Source organism: Salvelinus sp. IW2-2015, linkage group LG30, assembly GCF_002910315.2.
Source record: "Salvelinus sp. IW2-2015 linkage group LG30, ASM291031v2, whole genome shotgun sequence".
NCBI lineage: Eukaryota > Metazoa > Chordata > Actinopteri > Salmoniformes > Salmonidae > Salvelinus > Salvelinus sp. IW2-2015.
The window spans coordinates 8,945,522-8,962,292 of NC_036869.1; the positions used below are offsets into that span (position 1 = coordinate 8,945,522).

The window sequence follows — 16,771 nt, forward strand, 5'->3', positions numbered from 1 at the left end:
CACGCGTGTCCAAAATTTTGACTAGTACTGTCATACATTTTTTACTTTCTGTTTCAGGAAGTGATGTCACTGAGTACTGTCCCTATATATAGGACCTTCCACCCCCACCTGGGATATGGATGCTTGATGAAGACCTAAGGGTCGAAACGTAKATAAATATCACCTGGGAGAATGAGCAGCAGTGTGCAGCGTTTTCCTTTCTGTTTTCCATATTAGGATACCCATAGTACTTAGAATACATTCCCAATATATTGCGTTATACTTAAGTCGTATGCTAGTGRGGATATTGTAATGCAAACTCATGAAGATCATGACCACACACACAACAACAAAAAACACGTCAGATAGATATTGTCAAGGGTACGAAGCAGTTTTTTATATCAGTAGTGGTTAGGATGAAATACAGTAGACAGACACATAGCATTATGTACATCACTTTAGACATCTAATGCTGTAGTTTCATACATTTCCATCAGTCTAGACTCTAGATGGCTCGTAGTTGAGAAAACATAGTGCAATCAATGCACCATGGTTAGCATCCAACTTCCAGTGTGTCTTTTGGTTTCACTATTTTCCTTAAGTAATGTAACCCATTATACGAGTCTGTCTCAAGTATGTTTCGTCTTCAATTGAATCATGTTGTTCCCAGCTTGACATTCAATCTGTAACACATTCTATTGTTATCTCAACGACACACTCACGCAAGAACCCACACATAAATTCAAAAACACACATCCACGCACACACACTTTATTATGGTTTAGAGACCACTATTACACCATGTCATGGTCTTGCTCTCATTAGGATAATAACTTAAAACAAAAACGGGGGGGAGGGTAAAAACATGTTCTGTTCTGATTATGGCCCAATAGTCAAGCTTTTAATAGTTGCTTCAATAAAATACAACTTTTTTAATGGTGAGTGAGTGTTGAGCATTATCCTTTTCAATAAGAAATGTTCAAAGAAAGATAACCTTGGGGATTGATCAAGGCATCAAAGCATTACAAAGTTTCATCATAATTCTGTTCTGACATTTAAAATGTTTAAAAGACAAGTTGACTTAGGGTACTTCTCTTTATCAGGTTGGGTAAAGAACAGGAGAATGTCTATGTATACCAGTGGAGGCTCCTCAGAGGCGGAAGGGGAGAACCATCATCCTCAGTGAATTTCATTTTATTTTTATTTAAAACTTTTTAAAGTTATTATTTTTAGATGAAACAATACTATAATGAATATAATCACGTCACCAAATAATTGATTAAAACACACTATTTTGCAAAGAAGGTCTACACTAGGCTCAGCAGCACTCTGTAGGGTAGCACCAAGGTGTAGCAGGAGGACAGCTAGCTTCAGTCCTCCTCTGGGTACATTGACTTCAAAACAAAACCTAGGAGGTTCATGGTTCTCAACCCCTTCCATAGACTTACACAGTAATTATAACAACTTCTGGCGGATGTCCTCCTACCTARSAGAGCTCTTGCAGCAATGGGGATCCATAATAAATACAACTACAAAATGACATGTTGTCCACCCAATCAAAGGATCGGAGAACTAATCTAGTACTGAAAGCATAAGCTATAGCTAGCTAGCCCTGTAGTGCATAGTTGACTTAGAGAGAAAAAGACAATAGTTGAACAGTTTTGAACAAATTAATTTCTTCCATATGCTGGAGAAGCAAGAGAGAAGTGTATATAGAGAGAGATTGTAGTTTTTTAGCTAGTAAATGCAGCTAGCTAGTTTAGCCTACTGAAACACCCCGCCCAAACAGCAGGATGCTATGTTAGCTAGCTGGCTATGACTATCCAACACAACACTGGAACTCTTCCAAGTCAAGGTAAGCTTGTGGTTTTACTAATTTATTGCCACCGGGGCCCCTGGTGTAACTGCTTACTGACTATACACTAACGTTACTGCATGATTGTAGTGGGTTTACTAACGCATTAGTTATATTAGCTATGTTGACTAGGACGTTACTTTAGCGAATATGCTGACAACGATGCAGGCTGTGTGTAGTGGTTTGGCTTGGAAGGTTTTTTTCGGATGGTCACATACAGCTGGTGTGTTGTGCATTGAAGTCCACAAGCAATGGGAAGAGGTGAGAGAGCGCAGATGCGAGTAGAAATACAACGTGGCTGTGTGTTTACGCGTGATCAGCGGTGTATTCATTCCGCGGATTCTGTTGAAAAGCGTTTCTTAAAACGTAAGCAAACGGAACAAAACGGGGAGAAACATAGTTGTGTTATTGTTGGACATCGCAAGTGTCACTGATAGTGACAGTCCATATGAGAGACCCAGGCCATGCAGGGTATTACCCTCCAGTCTAGGCGGGAGCGCTGTTTTCAACTGTTGGACGAATGATTACGTCCTATATCAGCTAGATGCAGGCAAGAGTGTGCAAGACGGTACGGAATATCACTGTCTGTCACCTAAAACGTGTCTCTCGAACTGTGTGCACCTACGTTATAAACGTTCATTCATAGGCTAGGTTGTAGCAACCTCATGATGGGTATAGGGAAATGTATCACGTAGTAGCCTGAAGCTATCGCTGTTACATTGAACTGGCTGAATGGAATATGAATGGCAGTCATCCAATATGCTGTAATAGAACGGCACTGACCGCAACTGATCTATACCTATAGCTATCCTGTCTATTGTCTTTGAACCTATTACAGCCTGCTCCCTGTCTGGGTAAGAGGCAAAAAGACAATTGCAGTACCGGTTATACGCATCTAACTTAATGTAAATGATAGGAAAAAGCACTCACGAGGAACAGTTAAATATCATGTTAAGGTTTAGCCAATGTCTGAAGCTGTTAAAATATGTATGTAATTTAGATATAATAATATGTACTATGTAATCACCGTATGGTACTATAATCGATGAAAGCATTACAGTAGTGCTACTGAATCCCAGATAGATGGCCTACAGCATCATTCCAGTCTTCCAACATTATCAACTATTCCTAGTGAAACAGCAGTTTCCCAAATCAGCGTTGACCCTGTAACTGTAATTAACACTGGTTAAGTACTAGAGCTTGATGATTCCTCAATAGAGGTGCCATAATTATCGCATAATTATGTAACCGACAATTATGGTCAATAACGTGAACAAAAAAATTGTCTTAATACATTCATTTTAGGAAAAGGGGGATTCGACTTTATATTCAAGTAGAAATAATTTACCCAATAGCAGTTTTACATGAAGTGGGTAAAGTTGGTAATCATTTTATGAGCYGAACGGCACGGTTGGGAGAAGCTTCATTTCCAAAAGTTCCAAGAGGTCAAATCCATTAGTTTTTGAGACAGGGATGTCACCAATGCTGTGTTCTATTCATTAGGTTTGTCGTAGCTAATTAGGTATGTCGTATCTAAAGATGCATTATGAAGCGTTAGAACAAAAATGACAATAACCGTGGCCATTTGCATGAAAAGTAAGCCTAATCGTTACCCAAAATTCCATAAAAGTCACAACTTTAGCATCAGACAGTTTCCAGATAGGTATGTGTGAAGGGGAGGTGTAGTAATGGTGTGAAGATGAGGTGTAGTAATAATGGCAGAAGTGATTGACAGCTGWCACGGTCTACGTTCCAATATCCATACTAGCATACCACTTAGAATGCATGCATGCTCAATAGACTGCTTCATTCTAAGTGCTACGCTAGTGAGGATATTGGATAAAAGCCACTGTTGTTGCTGTATCACTGGTCTTTGTCAGGCTTGTAGATGGAGAGGGTTCTGGCTGAGGGGTCTGTAGCATTGATCCAGCGGGGCATCCAGTAGTGGCTGAGCCACTTGGCCTGGCCCGGGTAATGCTTCTCAAACACCTGGCGGTAGAAGTACGCCTCTTTGGTTCTGGGAGGGAGGAACGGGAACGTCTTAGGAGACTTCTCCAGCTGGAAGTCGTTCACCTTGGAGGAGAGAAAGAAGGAGTCAGAATGTGTGTGGGTGTGCATATGTCATGTGCCAGCGTGCCTGTGTGTGTGTGTGTGTGTACATGCGAGCCTGCTGTGTGCGTATGCACGTGTGTGTCTGACTGTGTGTATGTGTACCTTGCTTTTTTCAATTTTTACTAACGACATGCCACTGACTGAGTAAAGCCAGAGTTTCTATATATGCGGATGACTCAACACTATACACGTCAGCTACTACAGCGACTGAAATGACTGCAACACTTAAAGTGCTGCAGTTAGTTTCAGAGTGAGTAGCAAGGAATAAGTTAGCCCTAAATATTTCTAAAACTAAAAGCATTGTATTTGGAACAAAAACACTCACTAAACCCTAAACCTCAACTAAATCTTGTAATAAATAATGTGGAAATTGAGAAAGTTGAGATGACTAAACTGCTTGGAGTAACACTAGATTGTAAACTGTCATGGTCAAAACATATTGATGCAGTAGTAGCAAAGATGGGGAGAAGTCTGTCTATAATAAAGCGATGCTCTGCCTTCTTAACAACACTATCAACAAGGCAGGTCCCTACAGTCCTATTTTGTTGCACCTGGACTACTGTTCAGTCGTGTGGTCAGGTGCCACAAAAAGGAGTTAGGAAAATTGCAATTGGCTCAGAACAGAGCAGCACGGATGGCTCTTGGATGTACACATAGAGCTAATATTAATTATATGAATGTCAATCTCTCCTTGCTGAAAGTGGAGGAGAGATTGACTTCATCACTACTTGTATTTATGAGAGGTATTGATATGTTGAATGCACCGAGCTGTCTGTCTAAACTACTGACACACAGCTCGGACACCCATGCATACCCCACAAGACATGCCACAAGAGGCTTCTTCACAGTCCCAAAGTCCAGAACAGACAATGGGAGGCACACAGTACTACATAGAGCCATGACTACATGGAACTCTATTCCACATCAAGTAACTGACGCAAAGCAGTAATTTTAGATTTTCTTTTTTTAAGATAAAAATGAAAACTTATGAACAGCGGGACTGTGAAGCAACACAAACATTGGCACAGACACCATGCATACACACACAACACACACACACACACACACACACACAACACACACACACACACACACACACACACACACACACACACACACACACCACACACACACACACAACACACACACCACACAGACACACACAGACAAGCATACACATGGATTTAGTAATGTAGATATGTGGTAGTGGTGGAGTAGGGGCCTGAGGGCACACAGTGTGTTGTGAAATCTGTGAATGTATTGTAATGTTTTAAAATTGTATAAATTGCCTTAATTTTGCTGGACCCCAGGAAGAGTAGCTGCTGCTTTGGCAGCAGCTAATGGGGATCCATAATAAATACAAATACAAAAATACCTCAGACTCCATCTGGTCCTGCAGGCTGTTGTACCAGGACTTCTTGACAGACATCATTCCGTCACTGAAGGCCTCTTTACGCCGCCACAGGATCTCGTCTGGGATCAGGTTCAGACCTTTAAACGAGTCTCTGAGGAGGTGCTTCTCCACTCCATCCTGGTTACACACACATCCCTCAGTCAAACTGAACTGGGTTTGGAATTATAGCACTGGAACCCTTTACATGTTTAGAGACAGATTTTTGCTGCAAGGACTCTGATTTGGATACACAACCCTTACAATCACTCAATACACATCTTTTCCACTTTTGCAATAATACTGATGGGTTCTGACTTATAAACATGAAAATATGAAATATCCTTATTCATAACACTGAGGGAGAGAGAGGGCATTGAAAAAACTTTTACGTTATTGTTAGGCATCAGGTATCCTATGGAAAGGAGAAGGGCCACAGTCTGGTTTCAATGTTGGGTTGTAATTCGAAATACTGGCTACACCAGTAGTTAATGGTAATCTGTAGGAGGAATGTATATGGTGGGGTCAATTAAGGATGGATATGAGCCAGGGGCTTGGAATGTTATTGAGTAAGGGAAAGGCAATCACATGGTTGTGGTCATTGATAAGGGTGGAGAGCTGTGGATTAGTGAGGAATGGGGGCCGAGGTCAGGTCACATTAAGGGAGAAGGAACAGTTTATTACCCACATCACTACGCTTCTTGCCTAGCAATAAAGATGTAATGTTTAGAGGGAAGGAGGAGACTTCACCTAACATGGGGTAGATATACTTGGGCTGGTGGGAACATGGCTTTGTCTGTTCAGCTGTCTGACCCATTGGGTGAATAAACTTGGTTGGAGCTTTTCATAGTTGTCCGTCAGTTTTTACTCTGTTATTTAGAACCTAACAGTACATTACTTCCGATTTCATACTACATTATCTCATCAGAGACAAATGTAGCGGATAGGGAGATTGGGATAGTGAGCATATGGTGATAAGGCTGAGAAAACTGACCTTAGGTTGCCTCATCTCCTCAGGCAGGGAGAGGTAGTACGCTGTGAACCTGTGGTCCAGGAAAGGCACTCTCAGCTCCAGACTGTAGAGAGAAGAGGAAAGTCAGAATGCTAGATCTTCTGTATTAAACCTATAGCTTCTTAAAAGAAAGAAAGAAAAGCAGATAGCGGTCTGACAAGTTTGAGGAATGGATGTAAAAAATGCCCTTACCCGTGTGCAGCGGTGGTGCGGTCTGCTCTGAGCACGTCAAACAGGTACAGCTCCTTCAACAGACGAACACTGTCCTCTGCTGCTGCCTTGGGAGTGGGAGCCTGCAACAGGAAACACAACAACTCAGCTCATATTCCCAGACATAACAACTGGTTCCATTGTTGGGTTCAATTCCATTTTCAATTAAGTCAAACCAGGAATTTCCCATTGATTTCTAATAAATGTTTTCAATTCCTGCACTTCCTGAATTGACTACTGCATTCACCACAACACTGTCTGGTACATGAAATTTGGTGAGTGGGAGAGAACGACACATCTCTGATGTGGAACAGACTTACAGTACCTTGTGGAAGTAAATGTATCCTTGTGTCAGCTCGTCAGCGCCTTCCCCAGAGAAGATCACCACGCTGTCAGTCTTCTCACGGATGTACTTTGACACTAGGTACATGCCTGCAGAATGAGAAAGGATTATTGGACACAGAATTGAGTTGAAGTACTCCCTTGGCTATAACTTAAGCCTTGCCAAATATACTGTACATATCTTATAAAAAAAGGTTATTGTGCCATCTAGAGGCAAATAAAACCATCTGTATTTGGCAGGAAAAAAGTAAATGAAAGTAAACTGATCATCACATGAACTTTGGTCTTTACTTCAAGTTTGCACTTTTGGGACTGTTCGATTGTACCAGACAAACTGAATCACGTATTTCATCCACATATTATGCCAAGGTCTGGCTGATTGCTTCTCTCTATTGACAGGCTTTTACAGGCCACACTCACTAATCTCCCATGATTCCACTGGGATTCAAACTAGCCAATCAGGAGGAAAAGGAATGCAGCCTGGCCAGACTCCCTTTGTCCAGGTCAGTGGGCACATTGACAAGGTACAAAGAAGCTGTCTAGTGTCTCGGTATTTCACAAATGTGTCATCCTCATAGCCTATTAATTCAGCTTCAATGGGACACCCCTTCTGATTGGTGTTTGGAGGTCTAGGCTGATCTAAGATGGGACAGGGTGCTCTCTCACCGACAGAGGCGCGTACGGTGGTGATGTCATAGGTCTCCAGGTGAAAGATGACCTCCTCCACGGCTTTGAGACCCTCCTCAGGGGTGAAGTTSACCTCGTGGTGCTCACTGCCGATGTAGGACGCCACCTGGAACAACACAAGGCATTCACCAAGACATTCATTCACGTTGTATCTATTTATTGCCTTCAATTTATTGAGAACACATACTCTTTTACAATTACAGGGAGCAATGACTTCACTTTTTTCTGTTATTCTATTATGTTGTGTTTTTATTATTTTAAATGCTCATTTTTAATGCCCTGGGAGCTGTAATGTATTGGGTAAAAGATGATACAAAAATAAAGTTTGATTATTACTGATTATGAAGTTACATTGTTACGAAACTGATTGACTAGCCTGCTAATATTGTTGCGCCTGCTAAGTCTAGAAGTCTTAGGCCTAGTTAACTGGTCTGTAACTTGATTTAAGATGTGCAGCTATGTGAGAAATCAGCATATGAGGTAAGTGCTGTATGTACATGTGCCCAGGAGACAGCAAACTTACAGGGATCCAGGGCCAGCTCCGTCCTGACTCCTATGGGTCAGCTAGCCCAAGCAGATTATTATTTGTTGTTGAAACGGGTGACCAAAATACATATTTACAAAAATAAACTTCAAAAGACCGCTCCAAAACTAAAAAGGTTAACTAAAACAAAAAACAAAGACTTGCAGGCCGAGAGGCTCTATGGCCACCTCTCTCTGAATCATTCACGCTCGACCTGATTGCCTGTACCTGTGGGCTTCATCAAGGCTTGACAGAGCACCTGGACCTGGTTGCTGCTGCCCCCCTGGGGATGGAGTGTGGAAGTGGTAGTGTCTAATCATGCTCCTAGACCTAACCTACCCAACCCGCTCCATGACAATATCATCACCATTATATTATAAGGCAGAGTCTCTCTATGGAGGCTGGAGAGCCTCACTCACCTTGCGAGCAGCCAGGATGTCTGGGCTGTCTTCAGCCCCGATAGCGAAGGTCTGGATGGGGTACTTCAACTTCTCCTCTTTGGCCAGTTTGACCAGCGTAGCTGCCACCAGACTGGAGTCCAGACCACCTGATAGAAATATATAATAACAGTCATATACATCATTTACTAGATTATCACACGTTTAGTTTGACCTATGGTGTAAAGATAATAAGAATGTATTCTCATTTATGTATTTGCACAGACAAGCATTAGTGAAAACAACAAGTAACAGACCTCAAGCATTACTAACTCAAGCCACATTCTTTCATGTGTGACACTACACAAAGAGGCAAACATACTCTGTAATAATCATTATTTGTACCTGAGAGAAGACAGCCGATCCTCCTGTGGGCCATGAGGCGTTTCCGGACAGCGTTCTCAAACAAAGACCGGATGTTGCTCTTCACTGTCTCTGGGACAAAACCTACAGAGGACAACAAGAGATCTTACTGTCATCACACAGGGACCAGTCAACTGAATAGTTGAAGACCAGCAAATCAACTCTGACATACTACACATCCAACTCCTATTGTCAGTGACTACAATGATTTCAGTTGGACAACAGGCTTCATTCATGGCAATACCCTCAATACCAAAAAACTTGAATCCTGAAATAACAATCAGTGAGCCATTCCTCCCTTCATCTTATGTGTCAAACAACATCTGTCATCTTTCACTGATAGCTAGCGACAGGTAGTGGCACTTAAATAATCTGTAACCTTTATGGAAATACTATGGATGGGTGTGTACCTGAGGGGAGCCTCTCTACCGTGTCATAGGCAGCGTGGTTGGGCTCCTGGGTGCAGCAGTGGAAGCGGTCCATCTGAATAGACTCTACCTTCCCTGTGGGCTTTAGGTCAAACACCTCAAAGTGTCCTGGGAGGAATGGAGTGATCTTAGGAGGTGAGGACATTGAGTGGGTTATATGAGTCAGACCTGGGAACAAACAGAAAAAGCATGTGTTTAAGAACATTAAGTTATCATACCTGTGTAGTAACACTGTCGTTACACACTAATAACAACATCTTAACATTTTGTTACAATTGTACTTGACCAAGTGAATTTCTGTTGAATAGCAATAGAGTTGAGCAGCTAATTTTTTTTCTACACTCTGTGACATTAAAGTTCATCCTATCCTACCTGAATAGGTATTCTTCTTTAATCCACTTGTGTAGCAACCAAAACCGGTTGAGATATCAAGTAAGTAGTCCCCTCTCACCTTTTGCCTCAGAGCACACAGCCAGGAAGCCGTCGTCAGTCAGTAGTTTGAACATGGGCCGCACGCCATACGTATCCCTCCCCAGGAAAACCTTCCTATTGGCTGAGTCCATGAGGACGAAGGCGAACACTCCATCCAATAGGGACGCCATCTTCTGAATGCCGAAGCGCTCATACAGGTGAAGCAGGATCTCACCATCTACTTTGGTCTGGTAGTCAGTAAACTCAAACTGCTCCTTCAGCTAAAGAGGGAAGAAGATGGAGAAAAGTATTCTGATTATTATGAGACATAAGACATTACAAGTGGTCATACATGCTCATGACATACACTCAACAACATATMTATTTGGACAGTGAAGCAAAAACTTTTAATTTGGCTCTATCAGTGGTGGAAAAAGATACTTTAATAGAAAATGGCTCAAGTAAAAGTGAAAGTCACCCAGTAAAATACTACTTGAGTAAAAGTTTAAACTATTTACTTTTAAATATACTTAAGCATCAATAGTAAATGTAATTGCTAAAATATACATAACTTAAGCATCAAGAGTAAAAGTATAAATAATTTCAAATTCCTTATATTAAGCAAACCAGGCGGCACTATTTTTTGGTTTTTAAAATGTACGGACAGCCAGAGGAACACTCCAACACTCAGACATAATTTACAAACCAAGCATTTGTGTTTAGTGAGTCCGCCAGATCAGAGGTGGTAGGGATGACCAGGGATGTTCTCTTGATAAGTGCGTGAATTGGACCATTTTCCTGTCCTGCTAAGCATTCACAATGTAACGAGTACTTTTGGGTGTCAGGAACAATGTATGGAATAAAAAGTACATCATTTTCTTTAGGAATGTAGCGGAGTAAAAGTTGTCAAATATAAATAGTAAAGTAAAGTACAGATACCCCCAAAAAACTACATTGGAAGTACTTTAATTTATTTACGTAAGTACTTTACACCACTGGGCTCTATACTCCAGCATATGAGGCGACAGTACAGAATGTCCCCTTTTATTTGAGGGTATTTTCATACTTACAGTGCCTTAGGAAAGTATTCAGACCCCTTGACCTTTTCCACATTTTGTTACGTTGGTTACAGCCTTATTCTAAAATGGATTAAATAAAAAAATCCTCAGCAATCTACACACAAGACCCCATAATGACAAAGTGACCCTTTGCTATGAGACTCAAAATTGAACTCAGATGCATCCTGTTTCCATTGATCATCCTTGAGATGTTTCAACACTTAATTGGAGTCCACCTGTGATAAATTCAATTGATTGGACATGATTTGGAAAGGCACACACCTGTCTATATAAGGTCCCACAGTTGACAGTGCATGTCAGAGCAAAAACCTAGCCATGAGGTCCAGGGAATTGTCAATGGAGCTACGAGACAGGATTGTGTATTGAGGCACAGATCTGGGGAAGGGTACCAAACCATTTCTGCTGCATTGAAGGTCCCGAAGAACACAGTAGCCTCCATCATTCTTAAATGGAAGAAGTTTGGAACCACCAAGACTCTTTCTAGAGCTGGCCGCCCAGCCAAACTGAGCAATCGGCGAAGAAGAGCCTTGGTCAGGGAGGTGACCAAGAACCCGATGGTCACTCTGACAGAGTTTCAYAGTTCCTCTGTGTAGACGGGAGAACCTTCCAGAAAGACAACCATCTCTGCAGCACTCCACCAATCAGGCCTTTACGGTAGAGTGGCCAGACGGAAGCCACTACTCAGTAAAAGGCACATGACAGCCTGCTTGGAGTTTACCAAAAGGCACCTAAAGACTCTCAGACCATGAGAAACAAGATTCTCTGGTCTGATGAAACCAAGATTGAACTCTTTGGCCTGAATGCCAAGCGTCACGGCTGTATGAAATCTGGCACCATCGCTACGGTGAAGCATGGTGGTGGCACATCATACTGTTGGGATGTTTTTCAGCAGCAGGGACCGGGAGATTAGTCAGGATCGAGGCAAAGATGAACGGAGCAAAGTACAGAAAGATCCTTGATGAAAACCTGCCCCAGAGCGCTCAGGAACTCAGACTGGGCTGAAGGTTCACCTTCCAACAGGACAATGACCCTAAGCACACACCCAAGACAACACAGGAGTGGCTTCAGGACAAGTCTCTGAATATCCTTGAGTGGCCCAGTACTGTCACCTCATATAAAACATTTGATCTCAAATCCATAATGCCAAATGAAAAGTTTTAGCTTCACTGTCCAAATTAATACATAGGGTAGTATACATGCTTATAACTAAATCACAATGGATTGTAAGTAGTGTATGCACAATCACATCCAACAATTGTGCATATTACAAAAGATGTGAGATAATAATTTAATGCCATTTTTTTAAAGACAGATAATACCATTATCAATATGATCTTTGAAGATATTACGACTTTCTTCCCTCCCTGTTTCCACAAACTCACATGAACAAAAGTTTACTTAACTTATTTGGCCACGTAAGTCCCTTTGGCATAGAAATAGTACCTTTTTAAGAAAGGAGGAGTTAACTGGCCTAAAGRCATACTATATCCCTGCTTCGTGACCTGCAAGTAGAAACTAAATACGTTCCACACCAAAACTTGGCCAGATACTAGAGTTCCTTGAGGCCTGGTACCATCTCCAATCCTACAGTAGCCTGGGGTTCAGAAGTTTGGATTTCAGGCAATACCTTACTATATGTCTATGGGCCGTAACTACTGTGTGATTTGTAGATCTCCTACCATAGCCTGGGATTTGTGACATAAAACAAGTGACACAATCTGGATTCCAGGCTATACCTTATATGTCTATGGGCCATAACTACTGTGGTGTTTGCAAATCTATTGAGCATGGGATTTGTGAAACAGTGAAACAATGTGGATTCCAGGCTAGACCTACCGTGTGGTGGTTGTAGATTTCTCCGTTGTAGACAAGCCAGAGGTAGGGGAACTTCTTGATGCGGATGGGCTGCATGCCATACAGCTGGTCTACAATAGCCAGGCGATGGAAGCCGAAACAACAGTTAGTAAAGCCGTTGATGTTCTCAAAGCGAAAGGCGTCAGGGCCCCGGTGGGCGATCTTCATAGCGCTGGTGCACTGAACCGACAGGCACTCATCACTGCCAAACAAGGCCCATATACCACACATCCTGGGGCTGGAGAGGTGAGAGAGCGGGGCGGGGCGGGGGAGAGAGAAAGAGGGAGAGGGTGTAATAAATACATGCAACAAGAGGCAGAGCAGATGGTCCAGAGACTAGTGCTCCTTTCGTAACTGTTCTTTACAACATTTCAACCAGTGGAGGCTCCTCAGGAGGAAGGGGAGAACCATCCTTCTCAGTGAATTTCAGAAAAATAGTAAAACATGTAAAAATGTATCCTTTTTAGATAAAACAATACTAAATATAATCACGTCACCAAATAATTGATCAAAACACACTATTTTGCAAAGAAGGTCTACAGTAGCCWCAACAGCACTCTGTAGGGTAGCACCATGGTGTAGCCGGAGGACAGCTAGCTTCTGTCCTCCTCTGGGTACATTGACTTCAATACAAAACCTAGGAGGCTCTTGGTTCTCACCCCTTTCAATAGACTTACACAGTAATTATGACAACCTCCGGAGGATGTCCTCCAACCTATCAGAGCGCTTGCAGCACGAACTGACATGTTGTCCCCCCAATCAAAGGATCAGAGAATTAATCTCGTACTGAAAGCATAAGCTATAGCTAGCTAGCATTGCAGTGCATGTGGTGAGTAGTTGACTCAAAGAGAGAGAAAGACAATGAAAATGAAGGAGAAGCAAGAGAGAAATGRATATAGAGATTGTCATTTTTTTTCACTTACTTAGCTAGCAAATGCAGCTAGCTAGTTTAGCCTACTGAAACACCCTGCCCAAACTGCAGGATGCTGTTAGCTAGCTGGCTATGACTATCCAACACAACACTGGAACTCTTCCAAGTCAAGGTAAGCTTGTGGTTTTACTAATTTATTGCCACCGGGGCCCGAAGGTGTAACTGCTTACTGACTATACACTGTAACGTTACTGCATGATTGTAGTGGGTTTACTAACGCATTAGTTCTATTAGCTATGTTGACTAGGACGTTACGTTACTTTAGCTAAGATGGTGACAACGATGTAGGCTGTGTGTAGCGGTTTGGCTTGGAAAGTTTTTTTTGCCTGATCACACAGCTGGTGTGTTGTGCATTGAAGTCCACAAGCGACGGGAAGAGGTAGGAGGAGCGCGCAGGAATAAAACGCAAGAAGGAATACAACGTGGCTGTGTGTTTACGCGTGATCAGCGGTGTATTCATTCCGCGGTTTCTGGTGAAAGAAAGTTTCTTAAATGGAAGCAAACGGAACAAAACGCGGATTAACATACTTGAATTTGTCCAATAGAAACTCTCGTTTGCATCTGTCTCTCGACCTGTGTGCACCTACGTTATAAACGTTCATTAATAGCCTAGGTCGTAGCAACCTCATGATGGGTATAGGGAAATGTATCACGTAGTAGCCTGAACCTATCGCTGTTACATTGAATTGGCTGAATGGAATATGAATGGCAGTCATCCAATATGTTGTAATAGAAATATGGCCATGGTCATGAAAAAAAATGTGTCTTCCCTTATCTTAACCGGCACTGACCGCAACTGCTTCCAATGAAGGAAGAACAACTTGAAGGGTTATACCACCGACTAATGGACACAGTGCACCTTTGCTAATCAGATAGGAAACTATAACACACAAACCACACTATCATACCATACTTTTTACAGAACTATTGATGTCAACGTATTAAGCTGTGTATTGGAAGTAGTATTACTAGCAGTATCAGAGTTAGACATCAAAAACTTCCCTTTATAAAAAAAAAAAAGGATTTTCAATAACCTCAACTGTCAATGTTCACAATTATAATAATGGTGGTAAAATATACTCATAACTGCTGACCCACAACCCCAGTTTAACTGTAACCATTTAAAACATGTACACAAAAATGTTTGCAGTTAATGTGCTATTTGAGTGAGAGTGACTAACAAAATCAACGGAGGTCCTCCCCCGGACTGTAATTCGACTATGCCTACCATAAGTTTAGATAGCTGGCTAGACTAACTTAACAATCTAAAAAATGTTAGCTGACGTGGGCTAATTGAGTGAATAACATAACTGCTGATTCACAACCAAATTACACCTTGTATAGTCTACTATAACTCTCAACAGTAAATTGAGACCATGACTGAGTTGGGGGGGATTGATCCGCCAGTTGCCCATCCRAAACTTAAACYGTCTTGACTGGCCACTAAAGCACCTCTAAAAATACCATCCACCGGTAAATCTTATTTAATAACTCTCATACTGTATTACACTTAGTCATTATAAGTGTCACTGATAGTGAGTCCATATGAGACCCAGGCCATGCAGGGTATTACCCTCCAGTCTAGGCGGGGGCGCTGTTTTCAACTGTTGGACGAATGATTACGTCCTATATCAGCTAGATGCAGGCAAGAGTGTGCAAGGCGGTATTGAATGTCACCGTCTGTCACCTCAAATATGTCTCTSGAKCTGTGTGCACCTACGTTTTAAACGTTCATTCATAGGCTAGGTTGTAGCAACCTCATGATGGGTATAGGGAAATGTAGTAGCGTAGTAGCCTGAAGCTATCGCTGTTACATTGAACTGGCTGAATGGAATATGAATGGCAGTCATCCAACATGCTGTCAAAGAAATAAGGCCATGGTCATGTAAAAAAATCGTCCTCCCTTATCTTAACCGGCACTGCCCGCAAATGCTTTCAATTGAGAAGGAAGAAAAACATGAAGGACTAATGGACATATTGTACTTTCGCTAATCAGATAGGACACTATAACACACCACACTATGATACTCTTTACAAAACTATTGACGTCAACGTATTAAACTGTGTATTCGAAGTAGTATTACAGTTACACACCAAAACGGGTTTCACAAAGCGAGTCGCCATCACATTTATTAAACAAATTCTGTGTAGCTCTCTGCTCCACACGTGGTAATGTAAACGTATGTGGAAAGCCACACAAACTACCCGGTAATAGAAAGGATGAGTAACGGTTCACTCCGTGATAAATACACATTCGATTGAAATGTGTCTAAAATGCATAAACATAGTTTACTGAGAAACATACCTTTATTTCGTTGACACAAAGGGGTGAATAGTATTCTCCTCAGCGACTGAAATGATGCAACGACAGAACTTCTGTACACGGTAGTGATGACTATGTACTTCACTGAACTGAAAGGGGCGTGACTTGTAAAGTCAAGTTCGGTTGCACCACTTTATGGTTACATTTGAGATTCACATTTTACATACATTCTGGTTAGTTTGCGAGCCAAAGGTAACATGTTAGTGTAACCGATGTGAAATGGTTAGCTAGTTAGCGGTGGTGCGCGCCCCTACCTGGTTCGAGCCCAGGTAGGGGCGAGGAGAGGGACGGAAGTTACATTACTATAAACATACGTAGACACCTGCTTGTCGAACATCTCATTCATTAATATTGAGTCGGTCTTACTCTAGCAAAGACAGTTTCAATTTATACTGAACAAAAATATAAATGTAACAATTTTAAAAGACTTCAKTGATTTACAGTTCATGTGGAAATCAGTCAATTGAAATAAATTAGGCCATAACCTATGAATTTCACAATTGTGCAGGAGTGCTGCCATGGGTGGAGCGTAGATGGCATATGACCACCCAGTTGGCAAACAGCCCCACCAACAAATGTGCACAACATTTTAGAGAAATAAGCTTTGTTAGTGTATGGAACTCTTCTGGGATAKAAAATAATAATAATTCAGCTCATGAAACATGGGACCTACACTTTACATTTTTGTTCAGTGTAGATAGGTTTGGGAAGTGGCCATGTACAATTTAACAAACACTGAAATATCTGTTTAGTTTCTCACCCTTCATAGCCAATTTTATATTGACATGCTCCTCTACATATGGTCTAAAACACAAAACAGTACCTTAAAATGCAA

The 16,771-nt window shown here is 41.7% G+C and overlaps 1 protein-coding gene across 1 annotated transcript; it reads right to left on the reverse strand.

Annotated features, from left to right (window-relative positions):
- Nucleotides 1–351: 351 nt before the first annotated feature.
- asns (asparagine synthetase) lies at nt 352–16,169 on the reverse strand. Its single transcript, XM_023975402.2, has 12 exons — nt 15,919–16,169; nt 12,665–12,920; nt 9,790–10,030; nt 9,321–9,506; nt 8,893–8,994; nt 8,530–8,657; nt 7,567–7,693; nt 6,884–6,990; nt 6,541–6,641; nt 6,331–6,412; nt 5,322–5,477; nt 352–3,907 (listed from the first exon to the last, which is right to left on the reverse strand). Exons 2-12 carry the CDS (start codon nt 12,911–12,913, stop codon nt 3,698–3,700), a joined length of 1,689 nt encoding a protein of 562 aa, XP_023831170.1. The 5' UTR covers nt 12,914–12,920; nt 15,919–16,169; the 3' UTR covers nt 352–3,697.
- Nucleotides 16,170–16,771: the final 602 nt, after the last annotated feature.